The 19,312-nt window shown below is 42.9% G+C and overlaps 1 protein-coding gene and 1 pseudogene across 1 annotated transcript in view; one reads left to right on the forward strand and one right to left on the reverse strand.

Annotated features, from left to right (window-relative positions):
• Nucleotides 1–19,312, forward strand: part of Acin1 (apoptotic chromatin condensation inducer 1) — a 46,967-nt gene that overhangs the window by 10,983 nt on the left and 16,672 nt on the right. Inside the window, 4 exon segments of the mRNA XM_026777659.1 lie at nucleotides 9,516–9,604; nucleotides 11,681–12,958; nucleotides 13,502–13,714; nucleotides 15,705–15,820. Of these exon segments, the coding sequence (XP_026633460.1) occupies nucleotides 9,516–9,604; nucleotides 11,681–12,958; nucleotides 13,502–13,714; nucleotides 15,705–15,820 (1,696 nt within the window).
• LOC101995527 lies at nucleotides 3,367–5,203 on the reverse strand (annotated as a pseudogene).

Raw genomic sequence — 19,312 nt, forward strand, 5'->3', positions numbered from 1 at the left:
GGGCTGGAGAGATGGCTCAGAGGTTAGGAGCACTAACTGCTCTTCCAGAGGTCCTGAGTTCAATTCCCAGCACCCACATGGTGGCTCACAACCATCTTTAATGAGATCTGGTGCCCTCTTCTGGCCTGCAAGCATACAGTCAGACAGAATACTATATACATAATAAATAAATCTTTACAAAAAAAAAATAGTGAACAATCTCAGTACTGGAGGAGTAATTAGAGATTGCCTCGAGGCAGAGATACAGATTTGAAACACTCCTTAGAAATCAGTAAGAGTTTAAATTGCCACAGATTTTAAGAATTATTTTTAGAGTGGTACAAAGACATAATAAAGATAGGAGTACTGCAGTTTTTTCGATGTGTGTGTGAGTATATTTAAGATGTGTGTAGGTTTCTGAGGAAGCCAGAAGGAGAATCCTATCTGGAACTGAAGGCGCTGTGAGCCTCCCAGTGTGTGTCCTGGGAGAGAAGTAGCAAGTACTCTTAACAACTGACCATTTGTCTCCAGCCGCTGTGGTATTTTTAAAGGAGGGACAATACACTTAGACTAATACCACCAGGGTAAAGTTATTCGTTTTCAAAAATACTTTAAAATACAACTTAAAATATAGATTGAAACAATATTATAGAAGTCTTTATTGCCAAGCCAGTAAATATGAACTTTTAAATTTTTCTAGGTAAGTAGGGAACTTTTTTTTTTTTTTTTTGTAATTCCCTGTGTTTTTTGAGAAAGACCTCCTGGGGACTAGGAGACAGGTCGGTCAATCAAGGGCTTGAGAACCTGAGTGTGGGCCCCAGAACTTATGCCAAAAAAAAAGCTGAATACATGCTGTACCTGTGGTCCCAGCACTAGAAAGGAGACTGGTATCCCTGAGGCTCATTGGCCAACCAGACTATCCTGCTCAGCAAGCGATCCTTTCTTGAAGGACAAGATGGATAGCATTCAAAACACCCAAGGTTGCCCTCTGGTGCGTGACTGTGCGCACACACACACACACCTCCTTTCTAAATGTAATTTGAAATGAAAGTGAACAGTGAGTCCTTATACAGAATAGGTTTCAAAAGCAGCCATTTTGAGAGAATAACCAGTCTTCTGTGGTTTAGATCCTCAGCAGAACTTTATCTGTGATTATAATTGATAGAGGAAAAAAATACCCAGAGGGGAAAAAGAGATAAAAAGTAAATTAAAAAACAGGAATTTAGTAAGTTGTGGAGTACAGCCAACAATTGCCTTCAGTGCTCTCCACTGTATTTTATGCCAGAGACTTTTCTCCTAATCTCGGAGACTTTTCTTCTAATCTTGGCTAGGATATGCATCTCACTAAAGATATGATACAGCCAGACATGGTGGTGCTTGTTCAATGCCAGCTACTCATGAGGTTTCTGTGTTGTGGCCAGTCTGGCAATTTATCAAGGCCTCATATTACAAAAAAAATGAAGTCTGGATATAGTGGCAAGTACTTGGGAGGCAGAGACAGGATGGTCTCTTCAGTTCAAAAACTTGCTTCTCTATAGCAAGTGCAAGAACAGCCAGGACTAGTAGAGAGGCCCAGTCTTGATGATGATGGTGATGATGGTGATGATGATGTTGTTGAGCCCATGGGATGGCTCAATGGGTAAAGATGGTTGTTACCAACTTAATAACCCGAGTTTGATTCCCTGAGCCCCACGAAATGGAAGGAAAGTATCTCCAAAGGTTACCCTCTAACCTTCACATTGTGTTGTGGTATGTACACGCCCACATGCTTAAATAAACATACACACAATAAGTAAAATATAATTCCTAACTAACCTGGAACTTGCTATCTAGACCAAGCTGGCCAGTAAAATCTAATTCTCAGCAGTTAAAAAAATATGAAAATGTGGTACAGGGCTGGGAATGTAGTTCGGTGGCAGAACACGTGTCTAGTATCATGAGGTCCTGGGTTCAGTCACAAACACTGCAAAACAGATGTGGGAGTGACAGTGAGCTTGATATGGAAGAACACTTGATGCCAAGCCTGACAAGTTCATTGAGTTTGGGTCCCAGAACCCAGGTGGTGGAAAGAGAACCAAGTCCCACAAGCTGCCCTCTACACACCTGCCATAACATGCATGCTCACCCACACAGAAATAAATATAAGAAGTAAGGGCAGCAGAGTAGTGAAAGTCTGTAACTCCAGGTTAGGAAGGCTGGGCAAAGGATTGCCTCAAGTTCCAGATCAGCTTGCACTGTGTGGTAAGTAGCCGGGCAGCAGGGTCTGGTTAACAAGACTCTGAAAAACAAAAGGGAAAACCCAAATGGCAAGCTGTCATTGTTATAGTTTACTGGCCTATGATAGATTGACATTCTCTATCCCCAAATCAGGGAACACTCGGAATCAGGGCTGATAGAGTTCAGTCATACCACCCCTCCATGTAGGTACTTGAAGAAAGGCCATTGCCTCTTCTGTTGTGTCGCGTCCACCCTCGACCAGCAAGGAAAAACGCAACACCCGGAGCTCTTCTTGCAGCAGTTTTCAGGACTTTATTCACAGCAATCTATCTCCTCCTCCTCCCCTTTCCCCCCCCCCCCCAGGCAAACCTCTCCCAGCCCTTAAGTAGGCATGGGCTGCCAATCCCGGATTGCCAGGTGGGCACTGCCCATAGGCCCACGCATATGCAAGCAGCTAATGATCATTGTTTGATCAGGCATAGGTCAGGCCTTAGCCATCTCAGGAGTTGATTATACATCTCCATCAGTTGTGATTCCACGCAGCTCGCTACACTGTGTACTCTTTAGTAGTAAGATTTTGGTTGGAATAAGTTTTCTAGTAACATGTTTTGCTAATCATTAGTAACAGCTAAGTGCTTTGTTCACTTGTTTGTTTGGTTTTGCTATTTATTTATTATTCTAGTTTTTTGAGACAGTTTCTCTGTGTAACCCTGACTGTCCTGGAACTCACTCTGTGGACCAGGCTGGCCTTGAACTCAGATCCACCTGCCTCTGCCTCTTGAGTGCTGGGATTAAAGGCGTGAGCCACCACTACCTGGCACTTACTTGTTTTTTTGTTTGTTTGTTTGTTTTTCTGTTTTTCGAGTAAGGGTTTCTCTGTGGTTTTGGAGCCTGTCCTGGAACTAGCTCTTGTAGACCAGGCTGGTCTCGAACTCATTAGAGATCCGCCTGCCTCTGCCTCCCAAGTGCTGGGATTAAAGGCGTGCGCCACCATCGCCCGGCTTGTAGAATGTTTTGTAGAATTCCTGGATCCTGCTCTGTGAATCTTTTTCCTTCTTAATCTCCCAGTTAGTTTCCTTGACTAATTTGATGTAGAAATAATTAACCAAAAGAATAGTTTTCCACTGTTATATTAGGATCTGTAGTTGTATTCTAGTAATCTTTCTTATATTCTTTTTTTTTTTTTTTCGCACGACAAAGCTTTTATTCATTCTCAGCGACTTAAGAAAGGCAAGCTCAATGGCGCTTCACTTGAGTATGCTGTCATCTTGAGCTTCTGCCCGTTCTCTTTCAATCCGTTTCAGCTCATCTAGTCTCTTCTTCTCCTCCGCTGCCACTCTCCTCTCCTCCTCTGCCCGGGGCTTTAGGTAACTATAGCGCTTGGCACCGTAGGCCATGCCGAGGACCAGGGCTGAGTATCGGCCGAGCTTGATGAGCGGAGAGACCTGAACTGGGGGGCACCATCTTGTCCGTGACCTTCGCGCCGGAAGCTTCTCTTTCTTATATTCTATAAAGAAAATTCCTACAGGAAGATTGGTTGGTTGGTTGGTTGGTTGGTTGGTTGGTTGGTTGGTTGGTTGGTTGGTTGGTGGTTGGTTGGTTTTTCGAGACAGGGTTTCTCTAGCTTTGGAGCCTGTCCTGGGACTAGCTCTTGTAGACCAAGCTGGCCTTGAACTCACAAAGATCCGCCTAGGTTTAAAGGCGCATGCCACCACTGCGCAGCTGTTGTTGTTTTTAAGTTTTATGAGGGTGTTTTGTCTGTATGTATATATATATATTTGCACATGTGTGCCTGGTGCCTACAGAAATCCAAAGAGGGCAATCAGATCTCTTAGAACTGGAGTTATGGATGATTGTGAGCCACCATTTAGGTGCTAGGAATTGAACCTGGGTCCTCTGGAAGAGTAAGTACTCTTGAGCCATCTCTCAGCCCCATTAGATGTTTGTTTTTAAGAACTCAGTCAAGGAAAAATACGAAAACATCCTTTTAGTTTTCAGGATAGGGTTTCAATGTGTAACAGTCCTGGCTGTCCTGGAACTCTTTGTAGACCAGGCTTGCCTTGAAACCACGGAAATCCGCCAGTCTCAGCCTCCTGAGTGCTGGGATTAAAGGCATGTGTGGCACTTTCACTAAGATGGAAAAAACATCTTAAAATATATGCAAGAATATTGGTTTCTTCCTGCGCTCTCCATCGTACATCTTTAACAGCCCTCAGTGCTTTACCCTGTCTTTGTCTGACAGAGTTTGTAGCCCTACTCTTTTTTCTCTCAGTCTGGATGCTGAGAGGGATTTGGCAAACAAATTCCTTAGAAGGCTGAGTAATAATTTAAGTTTGACATCATTGCTGGGACTCCCTATTGTTGCTGCTTATGTTTAGATAAGGTACTTTGGTAGTTGCGATCCAGTTGCCTAAATTGGGTCCTGTAAATCCTCTCCAGGGATTTGTTGTCGGAGATTAAAAATAATAATAATAAAACTACTTAATCCCAGCACTCAGGAAACTAAGACAGGAATATGGAGAATTTGGAGTCAGTCTGAGATACATAGTAATTCTCTGTATCCCAAAACAGCCTTCAAACTACTCTCCTAAATGCCCTTATATAGTCTCCATATTAATGCCTCCTTCACTGTCTAGCAGCCACTTTTCCCTTTCTTCTGAAGGCTTCTGGCTTTGGACATCTTGGAAATGAGAAACTTTTTTTCAAGCCTTGAATTTCCTTTATTATTAGCCTGTTGGTAGCATTGGGTTTGCCTTTAGGTAAAGTGCTCAATGTCTACATGTATTAACATCTGACTTTAAACATTAATGTGGTTAGGTATTGATAATAAAAGATACCAGCTGTCTCAGGCTGGGATCACATGGTAACACCTTCCAGTTAATTAAGACACTATCCTCCACCTCCGAATGTTTTGTGTTGTTAGTGATTGCTTGTTTCATTCTGAGGATCCCTTCGAGTTTTCATGACTTTTATAAAAGTGATTGTCAGAACTGAACAGCTTACCCATTTTCCCAGATCTCTTTGGTGACCTCCTAGTGCTTCCAAAGAAATAATTATCCAGAATCCTGTTACTGAGGTTTTACGGTATGGTATCCAAAATAATGCACATTAGACTAACCTACAGTTTACATTAGGTGAAGAATAAAATCTCTTAAACTTGGGTATGTTTAATTTGTAAATTACAACTTAATAAAACTTACCTTTGGCTCCAAAGACATTTATCTCTGGCCAACTTTATATACAGCTTTTTTATTGCCTTTTTGTTGTTGTTTGTTTTGCTTTGTTTTGTTTCTTAATAGTGCTAGGGATTGAACCCAGAGCCTGTACCATGTACAAGTGCTGTACTGATGAGCTGCATCTCTGACCCTTGTGTTCTTAGACATTTCCTTACTAGCTCAGTCTTACCATCTCAGATGACTTTGAAGTCACCATAAATAAAGTCCAGGGTAACCGTGAATTCTTTTTAGTTTTTCAAGACAGTGTTTCTCTGTGACTTTTTGGAGCCTGACCTGGAACTGGCTTTGTAAACCAGGCTGGCCTCAAACTCACAGAAATCCACCTGCCTCTGCCTCCCATGTTGGAATTAAAGGTGTGTGCCACCACCACCTGGCTGGCCTTGAATTCTTTACCCTGCTATTTCTCAGGTCCTGGGAGTCTGGAAGCCTGTTACCATATCTGACCTTGTTTTTGCTTAAAAGATAAATTAACTTCTTTCTTTTCTTTTGTCAAAGGAGCTTTGCTTTTTTTTTTTCTTTCTTTCTCCTTTTTCTTTATGTAAATCCTCCTGTCCTGAACTCAACTCTGTAGACCAGACTGGCCTTAAATTCACAGATCCACCTGCCTTTGCATTAGTGCTGGGATTAAGAACGTGAGCACCCTACTGAGTGAGAAACAATTATCTCTTCTCTCTCTCTCTCTCTCTCTCTAAGATTTATTTATTATGTATACAGTGTTCTGCAGGCCAGAAGAGGGCACCAGTTTCATTACATATGGTTGTGAGCCACCATGTGGTTCCTGGGAATTGAACTCAGGACCTTTAGAAGAACAGTCAGTGCTCTTAACCTCTGAGCCATCTCTCCAGCCCCAGTTATCTCTTCTTTTAGTTTTGTTTACTTGATAATTTAACCTATTCCAGATCATTGAATTATGAATTGTGTAGTCCCGCCAATAATATCTTAAGATGCCTCAAATGTTTGCAAGAGTCTAGACTCAAGTCTCTGTATGTCACATAGATCCTGTTAGAAAAACAAACAAACAAACAAAAACCTTATTTCAAGTGTTTATTTACTCTGGTATGAAATTATATCATTTCAGAGATCCAGTTAATCAAGTAATCGTGGAATAAAATTTTATAAAAATGTTCACAGTCTTGGTTTTATTAGTTTTAGCTTGACTTTATTACAATCAAAGCTTAGTTCATTTTAGATTATTGCTACCTTGAGACAAAAGCAGATCCTGGGTTAGAGCTTACACCATCAGAATTATTTAACACTAGTTTAAATACTTACTTGTGTAGGTCGTGCTTTCTGTGTGGTTTAACCTTTCTTCTTAGTGGGCGTCTTGGTGATCAGGACTAAACTAAGGCTTTGTGCCTGCTCAACAGGCTGAACTTTATCTCTAGCCAAGACTTGTGCCTTTTATACTATATTAAAGTTAAGTCCAAACCAGGCAATGGTGGCACAGGCCTTTAATCCTAGCACTCGGGAGTCAGAGACTGCTGGATTTCTGAGTTCAAGACCAACTGGATCTATAGAACAAGTTCTAGGGCAGCCAGGTCTACATAGAGAAACCCTTTCTCAAAGAAAAAGGAAAGAAAAAAAACTAAAGTTAAGCCTGTTTTAACTAATTATTTGGAATGTAGTTATCTTCGTTGCTCTCTTCCCTCATTGAACATTAAACCTAAGCTTTGTGCATTATTAGATAAGCACTGTCTTCATAAGCCACCCACTCTTGTAGTAAATACTCCCTTCTCATCCTTATGCTGTTTTTTAAGTTTTATTTTGTGTGTATTTGTGTTTTGTCTGCATATGTGTCTATACCACATTACAGTGCTTGTGGAAGTCAGAAGAGGGCATCAGATCCCCTGGAACTGGAGTTGCAGCTGATTGTGAGCTACCATTTGATTGCTGGAAATCTAACACACACACACAGCACCACACCACCACCAAAGAGCAGCCAATACTCTTAACTGCTGAGCCAGTCTCTCCAGTCACACGCCCCATGCTGTTTTTTAATTCAACCTAGTACTACCTGTGTGGTTATAAGCTTGCACTCTCCGCTGAGCTGTGCTCAGATCTTCCATATAGTATTTAATATTGGTAGTAAACAAGAATTTTCCAGTTCATGCCCTTCTTTTTCTTAGTTAAGATATTGAGACTTAAATTGCTTAAGTGAATTTTCCATAATTTCATTTGTGGAATATAGTGAAACTTTTTCCAGTTTTATGTGGATTTACTTGCATGGTCTAGATTGGTAATTTTCAAACTTTTTCTTGCAAGGAAGAAAAAAATTTCTACCTTGAATTCCAATGTGCAAAACATAGTCAAGAGGACCCAGTTCTAAAGCCCTGTTCATTTAGCTTGAATTAATTGTCAGTGGACATCTTTTATTTTTTATTCCCTGGGAGCTTTGGCTCAGGTCTTTGCCATTTGGCTAACTGAGCGCTCCACAGTGCTGAGCTGTGTCCCTGACTTCTTTTCTTACTCATTTCTTGAGTTTATGATTACACAGATTGACTGGTATATTTACTCATAATAGATTGATCAAACCTAGCAGTAGAGCTAGCACAGCTCACACATATAAATTGTAGCATGCAGTAATCCAAGACAGAAGGATCCAAGCTAGCTTTGGCTACATAGCAGTACCTCATCTCAAGCCAAAAGAAGGGGTATAGCTTAAAGGTAGAGTTTGGTTTAACTTTTTATATGTATAGATACTTTTGTGTGCCTTGCGCATCTCTTAAATGCCTGGTGTCCAGGATGGCCAGAAGAGGGTTTCAGACCTCCTGAAATTGGAGTTACGGATGAGTGTAACCCACCATGCAGGTGTCGGAAATAAAACCCAGGTCCTCTGAAAGAGCAGCAAGAGCTCTTAACTGCTGAGTCCAGCCCCCTGCAGTGCTTGTTACACATGCACAAGGTTCTGAGTTTTCTTTCCCAGTGTTTTGGGTAAGGGGTTACTAATAAATAATGGTACTAGGCAAGATTTCCAAGAGTGATAATAGGGAGTGGAGAGGCACCTATGCAGTTCAGAGCACTGGCTGATCTTGCAGAGGACCTAGGCTTGATTCTTGGCACCTGCATGGTGTATCACAACCATCTGGAACTTTGGTTCTAGGGGATCTGATGTCTTCTCTGGCCTCTAAAGACACAAGAGGAAAACTTGCACACGTGTGCAAGCAAAACATACGCATAAAATAATTTTTTTAAGTGGATACAAAGCAATGAAGACTTCCTGGTTTTATGGGGGGGGGGTTGTTTGTTTGTTTGTTTTTGTTTTTCGAGACAGGGTTTCTCTGTAGCTTTGGTGCCTGTCCTGGAACTAGCTCTTGTAGACCAGGCTGGCCTCGAACTCCCAGAGATCCGCCTGCCTCTGCCTCCCGAGTGCTGGGATTAAAGGCGTGCGCCACCACCGCCCGGCCTGCGTTTATGTTTTTGAGACAGCCTCACACTGTAGTCCAAGACAACCTGGGAACTCAACATGTGGCAACTTGTGCTGGCCTTGAACTCATGGCAATTCTCCTGCCTCAACCTCTGGAGGGCTGACATTGTATGTATAAATGACCATTCCAGGCCTCAGAGTGGTAAACTCTCAAGTTCTGCTTCAGAATACCAAAAGACATTATAGAAATAGGTGCATTTTATATTTCTGTTCCCCTGCTGGACACTTTAAAGTTCTGAAAGTTACTTTAACTTCTGAGTCATTTGCGGTCTTAAACTATCCCTAAACATAGAGTTATTAAAAGAACCCCTGGGGGCTGGAGAGATGGCTCAGCGGTTAAGAGCATTGCTTGCTCTTCCAAAGGTCCTGAGTTCAATTCCTGGTAACTACATGGTGGCTCACAACCATATGTAATAAGGTCTGGTGCCCTCTTCCGGCCTGCAGACATACACACAGACAAACTATTGTATACATAATAAATAAATAAATAAGTAAGTAAGTAAGTAAGTAAAAGCGTCCCTGGGACTTGTGTAGTCGTGAGCCTGTATGTGGAAATGTATTCATGAACAGCTTGTAGGTAATAATTGATTGGATTTTAGAAAGTTATGAATCAGGGTTTTCAGATCATGAATGTAACTTGATTTTCTTTCATTTGGTAGGAAAGAGCTCCTCTTTCTCTGAAGAAAAAGGTGAATCTGATGATGAGAAAACAAGAAAAGGAGAAAGACGATCATCCAGGGTTAGACAGGTAATCCAATCCCGCAGTGTTCTGGCTACGTCGGCCATCACAGACTATCTCTGGATAGCTGTGGAGCCATCTTTCTCACGCTGCTCTTGCAGTTTTGTTATTTAGATGTGCTCTGGCCTTCAGACTTCTGAGAAAATACATACATTTTTAACTTTTTTTTCCTTTTTTTTTTTGAGACAGAGTCTCACTGGATTAATTTTCCCAAGTGCTGGAGTTACAGACAACAGGTTACCATGCATGCCTGATGTGAACGTAGTAATATATAGTTTTTCAAAACGTAAATGTGAGGGCTCAATGAATAAAGTTGCCTGATAGCCAGGCAGTGGTGGGGCACACCTTTAATCCCAGCACTCGGGAGGCATAGGCAGGCGGATCTCTGTGAGTTCGAGACCAGCCTGGTCTACAAGAGCTAGTTCCAGGACAGGCTCCAAAACCACAGAGAAACCCTGTCTCGAAAAACTAAAAAAAAAAAAAACAAAAAATGTTGTATATATACAATATTCTGTGTGTATGTCTGCCTACAGGCCAGAAGAGGGCACCAGACCTCATTACAGATGGTTGTGAGCCACCATGTGGTTGCTGGGAATTGAACTCAGGACCTTTGGAAGAGCAGCCACTGCTCTTAACCGCTGAGCCATCTCTCCAGCCCAATAATGTAATTTTTTTTAAAAAAAAATTTAAAAATTAAATATTGAAAATTACTAGGCTAGGCTATATTCTTAGATGTATAATAAGACAAGATATGGCATAACTAAAACTATATGACTGCATTAATAATAGCTAATAGAGCAGTTGAAAAATATGTGAAATGTTAAGGAAGAACATTTGGGGCAGCAAAGGTAGGACAGTGGAAGGCAGTGACACACTGGTATTTTTGGCACTTGAGAATTCAGATGGTCTGATTTGAGAGCATCCTGGGTAACATAATGAGGACCTATCTCAGAAGAGAGAGAAAAAGAGGAGGGTGAGAAGCAAGATGTGGTGTTGCAGCTCAAAGTAAAGAAAAGAGAAGACTATCTGTGGTGATAGGTCTTGAATAACAATAGGGTCGTTCTCCCTTGCTTTCTGGATGTTCCATCACTTGTGAAAAGCATAAAAGAGTCTTGAGTCTGGAGAGAAATGTCCCAGTGGTTGTTCTTGTGGGGACCTGGGTTCAGATCCCAGCACACCAACTGTGGCTCACAACCATCCTTATCTCCAGTTCTAGGGGATCAGACACCCTCTTGTGACCTCCTCCAGTACTGAGCACATACACGGTGTAACTATATACATATGAGCAAAATATTTATACGCATAAAATAAACCTTTAAAAAAATTTAAGGCTAGGGACACATGGTGGTGTCACATGCCTTTGATTCCAGCACTTGGAAACAGAAGCAATTTGATCTCTGTGAGTTCAAGGCTGGTCTACAGAATGAGTTCCTGGACAATGAAAGCTACACTTAAAAACATGTCTCAAAAAAATACCAAAAAGAATTATAAAGCTTGGGCTGGTGAGACGGCTTAGCAGTTAAAGCCCTGTGTGCTCTTCCAGAGGATTTGAGTTCTAGCATCGTCATCCACGTGGTAGCTCTGATGCCCTCTGACAGCACTTGTGCTCACACAGATAATACACATTTACATAAATAATAAAGTAAATCTTTTTAAAGTACATAAAAAGCAAACCAGAAGCAGCTCTAATGATGTGCTCCTTTTGTTTCCTCTGCTTTGATTCTCTGAGGAACCCATGTCAGCAGTGGTTGCTGAAGGTGTGTCCTCATTTCTCTCTCCTAAGAATACCTTAAGAGATGCTCTTTTGGCCGGGCGATGGTGGCGCACGCCTTTAATCCCAGCACTCGGGAAGCAGAGGCAGGTGGATCTCTGTGAGTTCGAGACCAGCCTAGTCTACAGAGCTAGTGCCAGGACAGGCTCCAAAGCCACAGAGAAACCCTGTCTCGAAAAACCAAAAAAAAAAAAAAAGAGAGAAATGCTCTTTTTAGGGTTGGAGAGATAACTGCTTAGGGGTTAAGAGGTGCTCATTTTCCTCATTCATTATGAATGAGTATATCTGAAACCATTGTATATCTTCTATTTCAGGCAAGAGCAGCTAAACTCTCTGAGTGCAGCCAGGCTGCAGAGGAAGAAGAGGATCAAGAAACACCATCTAGAAACCTGAGGGTCAGAGTAGATCGAAATTTAAAAATAGAGGAGGAAGAAGAGGAGGAGGAAGAAGATGATGATGATGATGATGATGAAGAGGAAGAAGAGGTAGATGAGGGACAGAAATCTAGAGAGGCAGAGGCACCAATCCTGAAACAGTTTGAGGATGAAGAGGGAGAAGAGATTCCTAGAGCAAAACCAGAAAAGGTGGTAGAAGAGAAACCCCAATTCATAACATCCCAGGAAAATGATGGGTTAGAGAAAGGAGGGCGAGTTACAAGATCCCAGGAAGAAGCTAGAAGAAGTCACCTGGCCAGACAGCAGCAAGAGAAAGACACAGAAGTAGTTTCTCCCTTTCAGGAAGCAAATGAGGTAAAGTCTTCACAAGGCTTGGAGGAACGATCACAGTCTCCTTCCCCGCCTCCGCTTACCGAAGACCTAGAGAAGACCCCTATTGTGCCAGAGCAGACAGCCAGTGAAGAGGAAACTCCCCCACCGCTACTTACCAAGGAAGCGTCATCTCCTCCAACTCATATACAACTCCAGGACGAGGAAGAGATAGAGCCAGTGGAAGGTCCAGCACCCCCTGTCCTCATTCAGTTATCGCCTCGTAATACAGATCCTGAAAGTCGGGAGCTGATAATGTCTCCACATCCTGTCCATCTGGTAAGAGGCCTGTCTCCTTTGTCCAGTATTCCAGACACCAAAGCAGAATCTCCAGCAGAGAGAGTGCCAGCTGAGAGTGTCCTGCCTCTGGCTCAGAAAAGCTCACTGTCTGAATACTCAGCCCAGAAAAGTCTTGAAACTGAACCTGAAAAATCTGCTCACCCCCTGCCTCCAGCTATAGAGGAATTAGTACCCACCAAAGGGACCACTGAGGAGCCTGTGAAAAAGCAGTCTTCGGAACAGAAGGGGGACAGAAGAGCACCCCCCACTCTCTTCCCAGACCATGATTTGAAACAATCAGCCGACTCGTCCTCTAGCCGGTCCTCTTCACCTTCATCCTCCAGCTCTAGGTCCAGGTCCAGATCTCACTCACCTGACAGTTCAGCCTCCCACCCACAGTCATCTCCAAGATCTAAACAGAGAGATGCATCCCAAGCTCGAGTTCACGCCAGCCCTCATGATAGACCCAAGATGGGCTCCAGGTCAACATCAGAGTCCAGGTCACGGTCCAGATCCCGTTCCCGTTCAGCATCAAGCAGCAGCAGAAAGGTGAGTGTGGAGAATTCTGTCTCCTCTCTACTAGTTTTGAAACCCAGAATAACTTAACGATTTCTAACAAGAATAGAAAGTCCTTGTTTAGCCTCCACTGTTTACTTCCCCTTCGTTACAGAGTCAGTACATTGGTCCTTGGGTTCTCTGGTCATTCTGAACCCCTTGGATTACAAAGCATGTTGCATACACTGCTTTTTCATTAGTCCCTGAATGGAACTTAGTAAATTTGTTGAATAAGTACTTGAACACTGTTCACTTAAATGACAGTAGACACACGAGACAAAAAGATCTAGAGGAAGACCAAGTATTTGTAACCCATAACTGTATTAGCTCTTGGGAGGAAGAGGCAAATGGATCAGTAGTTAAAGGTCATCCTAGGCTACATATCAAATTCAATGCCTGTTTGGGCTACTTAAGTCTCTTTATCAAAAAGATAAATAAAAAAGATTCAGAGTATATATGGATTGGGTGAGCAAAAGTTGGAAAAGTCAGTGAATCATTCATTCATACTCATCTCCCCATTTCATTTTGTGCTTTTAGTCTCTGAGCCCTGGAGTCTCCAGAGACAGCAACACCAGCTACACTGAAACCAAAGATCCCTCTTGTGGTCAGGAAGCTCCACCAGTGCCACAGCTGCAGGTCCTTGAACCAAAGGAGAAGACTCCCACGTCCTCAGCCTCTGTCCGGGGGAGGCATCTGAGCCAGACTGAGCCAGAGCAAAAGCGTGTGATCCAGAAGTTACAGCCTGAGCAGGTAGGCTGCTCCCGCCCCTTAGGCTGCATTGCCCCATTGTTCAGTGTTTTTGAAACGGTCCTGCCTTAGCCTCCCAGGTGCTGAGATTACAGGTGTGTGCCAATGCTGGACAAGAGTCAAGAAATGCAGAGGGTCGAGGATGCTTCTTAATTTTGTTTTTTGGGTTGTTTGTTTTTTTGTTAGCTTGGTGGGCAGGGTAGCATGTGTGCCATGGCTCATGTGGAAGTCAGAGGACAAGCTTGGTTCTTCCATCATGTGGTTTTAGGGATGAAGCTCAGGTCCTTGGCAGCTGAGTCATCTCACTGACCTTGTTTAATATTTGTTTTAATGTGAGTGAGTATTTGCCTGAATGAATGTATTTGAACTACAAGAATACAGAGAAATGAAGGCATCCAGTCCCCTGGAACTACAGCTAAGGATGATTGTGAGCTGCGTGTAGGTGCTGGGAAATGAATGCTCGTCCTCTGCAAGAGCTCAAGAGCTGCAAGCGTTTTATCTCTTCAGCTTCCCTGACTTTGCCTTGCCCTTTTTTCTTAACATAGTTATTTTACGTGCATGTGGGTATACACACCATATTGTGTACATAGACCTTCTTAACTCCGTGGTTAGCCAAAGCTCTGTGTAAAGTTTAGCAGTGGAGTTTTCATCTCTAGGTTTCTTCCTCGGGACCCTTCCATTTATCTGCCCCAAAAAGGAGGCCTATTTTTGGTTCTTTCAAAAAAAGAATTTTCTCCTTTAATCCCAGCACTAAGAAGTTAGAGGCAGGTGGATCTCTCAGAGTTCAAGGCCAGCCTGGTGTACCTAGTGAGTTCCAAGACAGTCAGAGCTGCATAATAGAGGGACCCTGTCTCTTGTGGCTTTTGGGAGGGTTTTGTTTGTTTATAGTTTTCCCTGAGACAGGGTTTCTCTGTGTAACCCAAACTCAGGTCCACCTGCCTCTGCCTCCCAAGTGCTGGGAATAAAGATCTACACCACCACCACCCAGCTGAGAGACCCTGTCTCAAAAAAAGGGCTCTGGAGTACTGAGGATTGGAATTATTTGCTCAGTGGTAGGTAGAGTACATGCTTAGCAAGCAGGGAGCCTTAGGTTTAATCCCAAGTACCTCATCCTTAATCTAATAAAATGACTGCTAGAATAGAATGTCTGTCTGTCTGTCTCTTTGTCTCTTTATTGTTGTTGCAGTGTTGGGGGTGGAACTTGGGCCTCATATATGTTAACTATTTCTCCAGCCCCTATAGAAAGCCTTTCCTAGTATTAAATATAGAGCCCCTAACCTTACACATACTAGGAAAGAAGTAGTATTGATCTGTGTCCCTCAGACTTCTTTTTGCGTTTTAAGACAGGGTTTTGCTATGTAGGCCGTACCTTGCAGTCTTCATGCCTTAGCCTTCTGAGTGTTGAGGAAACAGGTCTCAGCCACTGGCCCAGCTAGAAAGTCTTGAAGTGCCTACCTTTAGCCAGGCATGGTGGCTCATATCTTCAGTCCCAGCACTCAGGAGGCAGAAACATGTGGGTGTGTGGGAGTTGCAAAGCTAGCCTGGTCTACCTAGTGAGTTCCAAGCCAGCCAGAGCTACAAAATGAGAACTTGAATCAAATAAAACAATTTTAGGGGCAGTGGTGATGCATACCTTTAACACCAGCACTAGGGAAGCAGAAGCAGTCAGATCTCTGAGTTCAAGGCCAGTCTGGTCCAAAGAATGAATTCTAGGACAGCCATGGCTATGCAGAAAACCCCTGTCTCAGGAAGACAAGGGAGGAGGAGGAAAAAAGGCATCGACTTTGGGCAGTGGTGATGCACGCCTTTAATCCCAGTACCTGGGAGGCAGAGGCAGATGTTTTTGTGAGTTCAAGGTAAAATAACAAAGACAGCCATATATGAATGTCTGTCCTACCTGTACTATGTGTGTCCTGCCCTGTCTTACTAACTCCAGGTTAAAGAAAAGGAACCTAGCAGTATTAAATTCTTTGTTTTTGCTCTCCATTAACAGGGGAGCCCAAAGAAGTGTGAAGCTGGAGAGGCAGAGCCACCAGCTGCCACACAGCCTCAAACCTCAGAGACTCAGATCTCTCATCTACCAGAATCAGAAAGGATTCTTCACACTGTGTAAGTAAGGATATAACAAGGAACATCAAGTGTGGGATCATTCTTTACACACGAGGGTTTCTCTGACTCAGCAGTCCTGGTTTTCTTTTAAACACGCAGGCAGAGTTTTAATGGACAGAGGCCAGACTTTAATGTCACCATAATAGGACCTCAACTTGCAGAACATTAAAGTGGTTTGGAAAATAGTGATCCAGGATTAGAAAACATCTGGGACCTTTGAGCTGAAATAGGTGACTCCTTTTAACAGTTAGGTACCTGAGTGTAACAACAGAATGGGGGATTAATGCATCCTAACTCCGCGTCCTAATCACATTCACCAGGCTCTTCCATCTGAGCCTGAGAACCCAGTGTGATAAAGAAGGCTCTTAAAGCTAGAAATGGCAATTTGTACCTGTAATCCCATTTTTCAAGTTGGCAGATTTGACAGCAGCTAGATGAAATGCTGTTTAAAAATGAATAAATAGGCACACATAATGCTCAGGAGGATGAGACAGGAGAATTGTGACAAGTTTGAATTCAGACTGGTTGACATAGTGAGTTCCAGGCCAGTGCTTGAATAACAAGTCTTGTCTATAGACTGGGCATAATGGCACATGCCTTTAATCTCAGACTCAAGAGGCAGAGATAGGCAGATTACGGAGTTGGGGGTTAGTCTGATCTATATAAGAAATTATGGGGCTGGGCAATGGTGGCGCACGCCTTTAATCCCAGCACTCGGGAGGCAGAGGCAGGCGGATCTCTGTGAGTTCGAGACCAGCCTGGTCTACAGAGCTAGTTCCAGGACAGGCTCCAAAGCCACAGAGAAACCCTGTCTCGAAAAACCAAAAAAAAAAAAAAAAGAAAAAAAAAGAAATTATGGGACAGCTAGGGTGACATAGAAAGACCTTGTCTCAAAAAAAAAAAAAAAAGTCACACAAATCTTGGCATGGTGGCACAAGCATTTGGAGACTGAGGCAGGAAGATTGTGAGTTTAGGGCCAACTTGGATCGCATAACAATACCCTGCCTCATAAAGCAAAGCCAAAAAAGAAGACTAGCCACATAGGAGCATGGCTTCCCCTCATCTCTGCCTGTCACTTCGGTGAGCAGCCTGTACCAGTCGGTGTTTTAAGAGCACAGCACAGCAAATAGGAGGCCCTCTCAAGACACTGTTCTTAGAGTTAATGTGAGCTTTTTAGCACTTAAATTGTAAAAGAAATATCCGTGTCTCATTAATTTTGTAGTTAAATAGATAATCATTATTCTGGGCTTTATATTGTAAATTAAGTTATTGAAGCAAGACAGGTGTCGTGTGCACACCCCAGTGCTCTCCTACAATCCCGGTATTGGGGAGGCTGAGGTAGAACAATTGAAAGGTCAAGGCTAGCCTGGGATAAGTACCAATTCTCTGCCTCACCAAAGAAAAGGAAAGAAAAAAGGCATGGTGGAACACACTCTGGAGGTGGAAGCAAGAGGATCAGATGTCATTCTTGGCTTCATAGGAAATTTCAAGGCCAGCCTGCTATGGTGAGAAATTCCATCTCTAAATATTTACGTATGTATTTATTTACTTACTCGCTCACTCAGAATTCCTGGCATCAGCATCTCAAATTCTCATGAAAAATGAAGTATTAAAATAGTAAAATTGCTTAACTTTAAACATCAGGAATTCTGGATTGTTTTGGAAAATGTCCTATATATAAGGTTTGATCATTTACACACTTAAGAGAACTTCCAACACTCTCTATTTGGAGGGTGGAAGGCAAGTGGTATGCTAATCTCAGTTCCTGTGACTAATGATAGTTTGGTTCTCTGCTGTTGTAGCTTTGCTACATTTTTGCTCATATTCTTGCCTCTGCTGCCATCTTGTGGCCCTTTTTTTAAATTCAGAAACCAGAAACTCCTTTTAAAAAGGTTTAGTTTTAGCCGGGCGGGTGGTGGCGCACGCCTTTAATCCCAGCTAATCCCAGCACTTGGGAGGCAGAGGCAGGCGGATCTCTGGGAGTTCGAGACCAGCCTGGTCTACAGAGCTAGTTCCAGGACAGGCTCCAAAGCCACAGAGAAACCCTGTCTCGAAAAACCAAAAAAAAGGTTTAGTTTTTCTGTTGTGAGACGGGGTTCATCATCCTTTGGGAAAGGGTTTTTCTTCTAGGTCCATAAAAATGAAACTTGTAGGACTCTGGAAGGTATTCAGAGCCCCAGTTTACACCGTCTGTGACAAAGTGGGGCAGAATTTCCTTTGTATGTCACTCAGTGGTAATATGGTCTTGCCCATTCCGTGAAGGTGCACATGAGCAGTTGGAAAGTGCTTGTTCCCCCCTTGAAGAACTGCTTACTGTGCATGTGGGAAAGTAGCATCTGCAGAGCTCCTTGCACACCTTTAAATATCTGCAAGGTCCTAGGTAAAGAGAGGCTTTTTTGTTGTTTGAGAGATGCCTTTATTTCTGGATTTGATTTTTCCATTCCATTGTAGAGCACATGAAGCTTGGAGTTATACGTAGAGTTTTTTCACTGCCTTGAGTTGATTTTGACCTTCATTTTATGGCTAAGATAATCCAGTTGTATTAATTCTGACAGGGTAGATGACTTGGGCAAATGGAATTGTCTGTTGTCTGGATCTGTGGTAGGCAGTCTGTTCAACAACCTGACAAAAAGATGGGTCCACAGGCTGAAGCCCTACACTGTTCTGACCTAGAATTTAGTAAATAAATTTTGTAGGTTTCCTACATTTCAACTGATTGATTGGCAGCACTCCTGATCTTAGCAGCCTGATGTTCTAGAGCCGCCCTTGCCAACTTAGAAAGTGGGTTCTTTTAAAAATATTAAGTAGCAGCCGGGCAGTGGTGGCGCACGCCTTTAATCCCAGCACTCGGGAGGCAAAGGCAGGTGGATCTCTGGGAGTTCGAGGCCAGCCTGGTCTACAAGAGCTAGTTCCAGGACAGGAACCAAAAAGCTACGGAGAAACCCTGTCTCGAAAATCAAAAAAAAAGAAAAAAATATTAAGTAGCAAAGAGCATTGGTGACTTAACTCTTGGTTTTCCTTTTGTCTCAACATCATATGACTATCAAAAAAAAAAAACAGTAAAGTGTTAGGCAAAGATTAGAATTTACTTGAAGGACCATTCTTACTCCTGTTGATTGAACCTGGACTGTATGTGAGGTAGTCTAACTGTAAGAAGTGAGCCAGGTGTTATGGCACACCCTTTAGTCCCAGCATGCAGAGGTGGGAGAGGGGTAGGTGTTCCTGTGTGAGTAAGAGGACAGCCTGGTCTACATAGAGAGCTCCAGGGCATCCTATCTATAAGACAGAGTAGTGGTAGAGTGGTAGTGGTGTTGTTTTTTCCTTGCTCAGGGCAAGGATTTGGGAGTCCTTGGTCCAGATTTGTTCAAGCTGTGTTCAAGCTTACTGTGGATCCCTCCCTGTCTCCTCTCCTGTTCCCAGTACAACTTTACAGGTCAGAAACATTTGTTCAAGAGCTAACATAAGGGGGAGAGAGAGAAAGATGCCTTTTGT

The sequence above is a fragment of the Microtus ochrogaster genome, unplaced genomic scaffold, assembly GCF_000317375.1.
Source record: "Microtus ochrogaster isolate Prairie Vole_2 unplaced genomic scaffold, MicOch1.0 UNK80, whole genome shotgun sequence".
In the NCBI taxonomy this organism is placed as follows: domain Eukaryota; kingdom Metazoa; phylum Chordata; class Mammalia; order Rodentia; family Cricetidae; genus Microtus; species Microtus ochrogaster.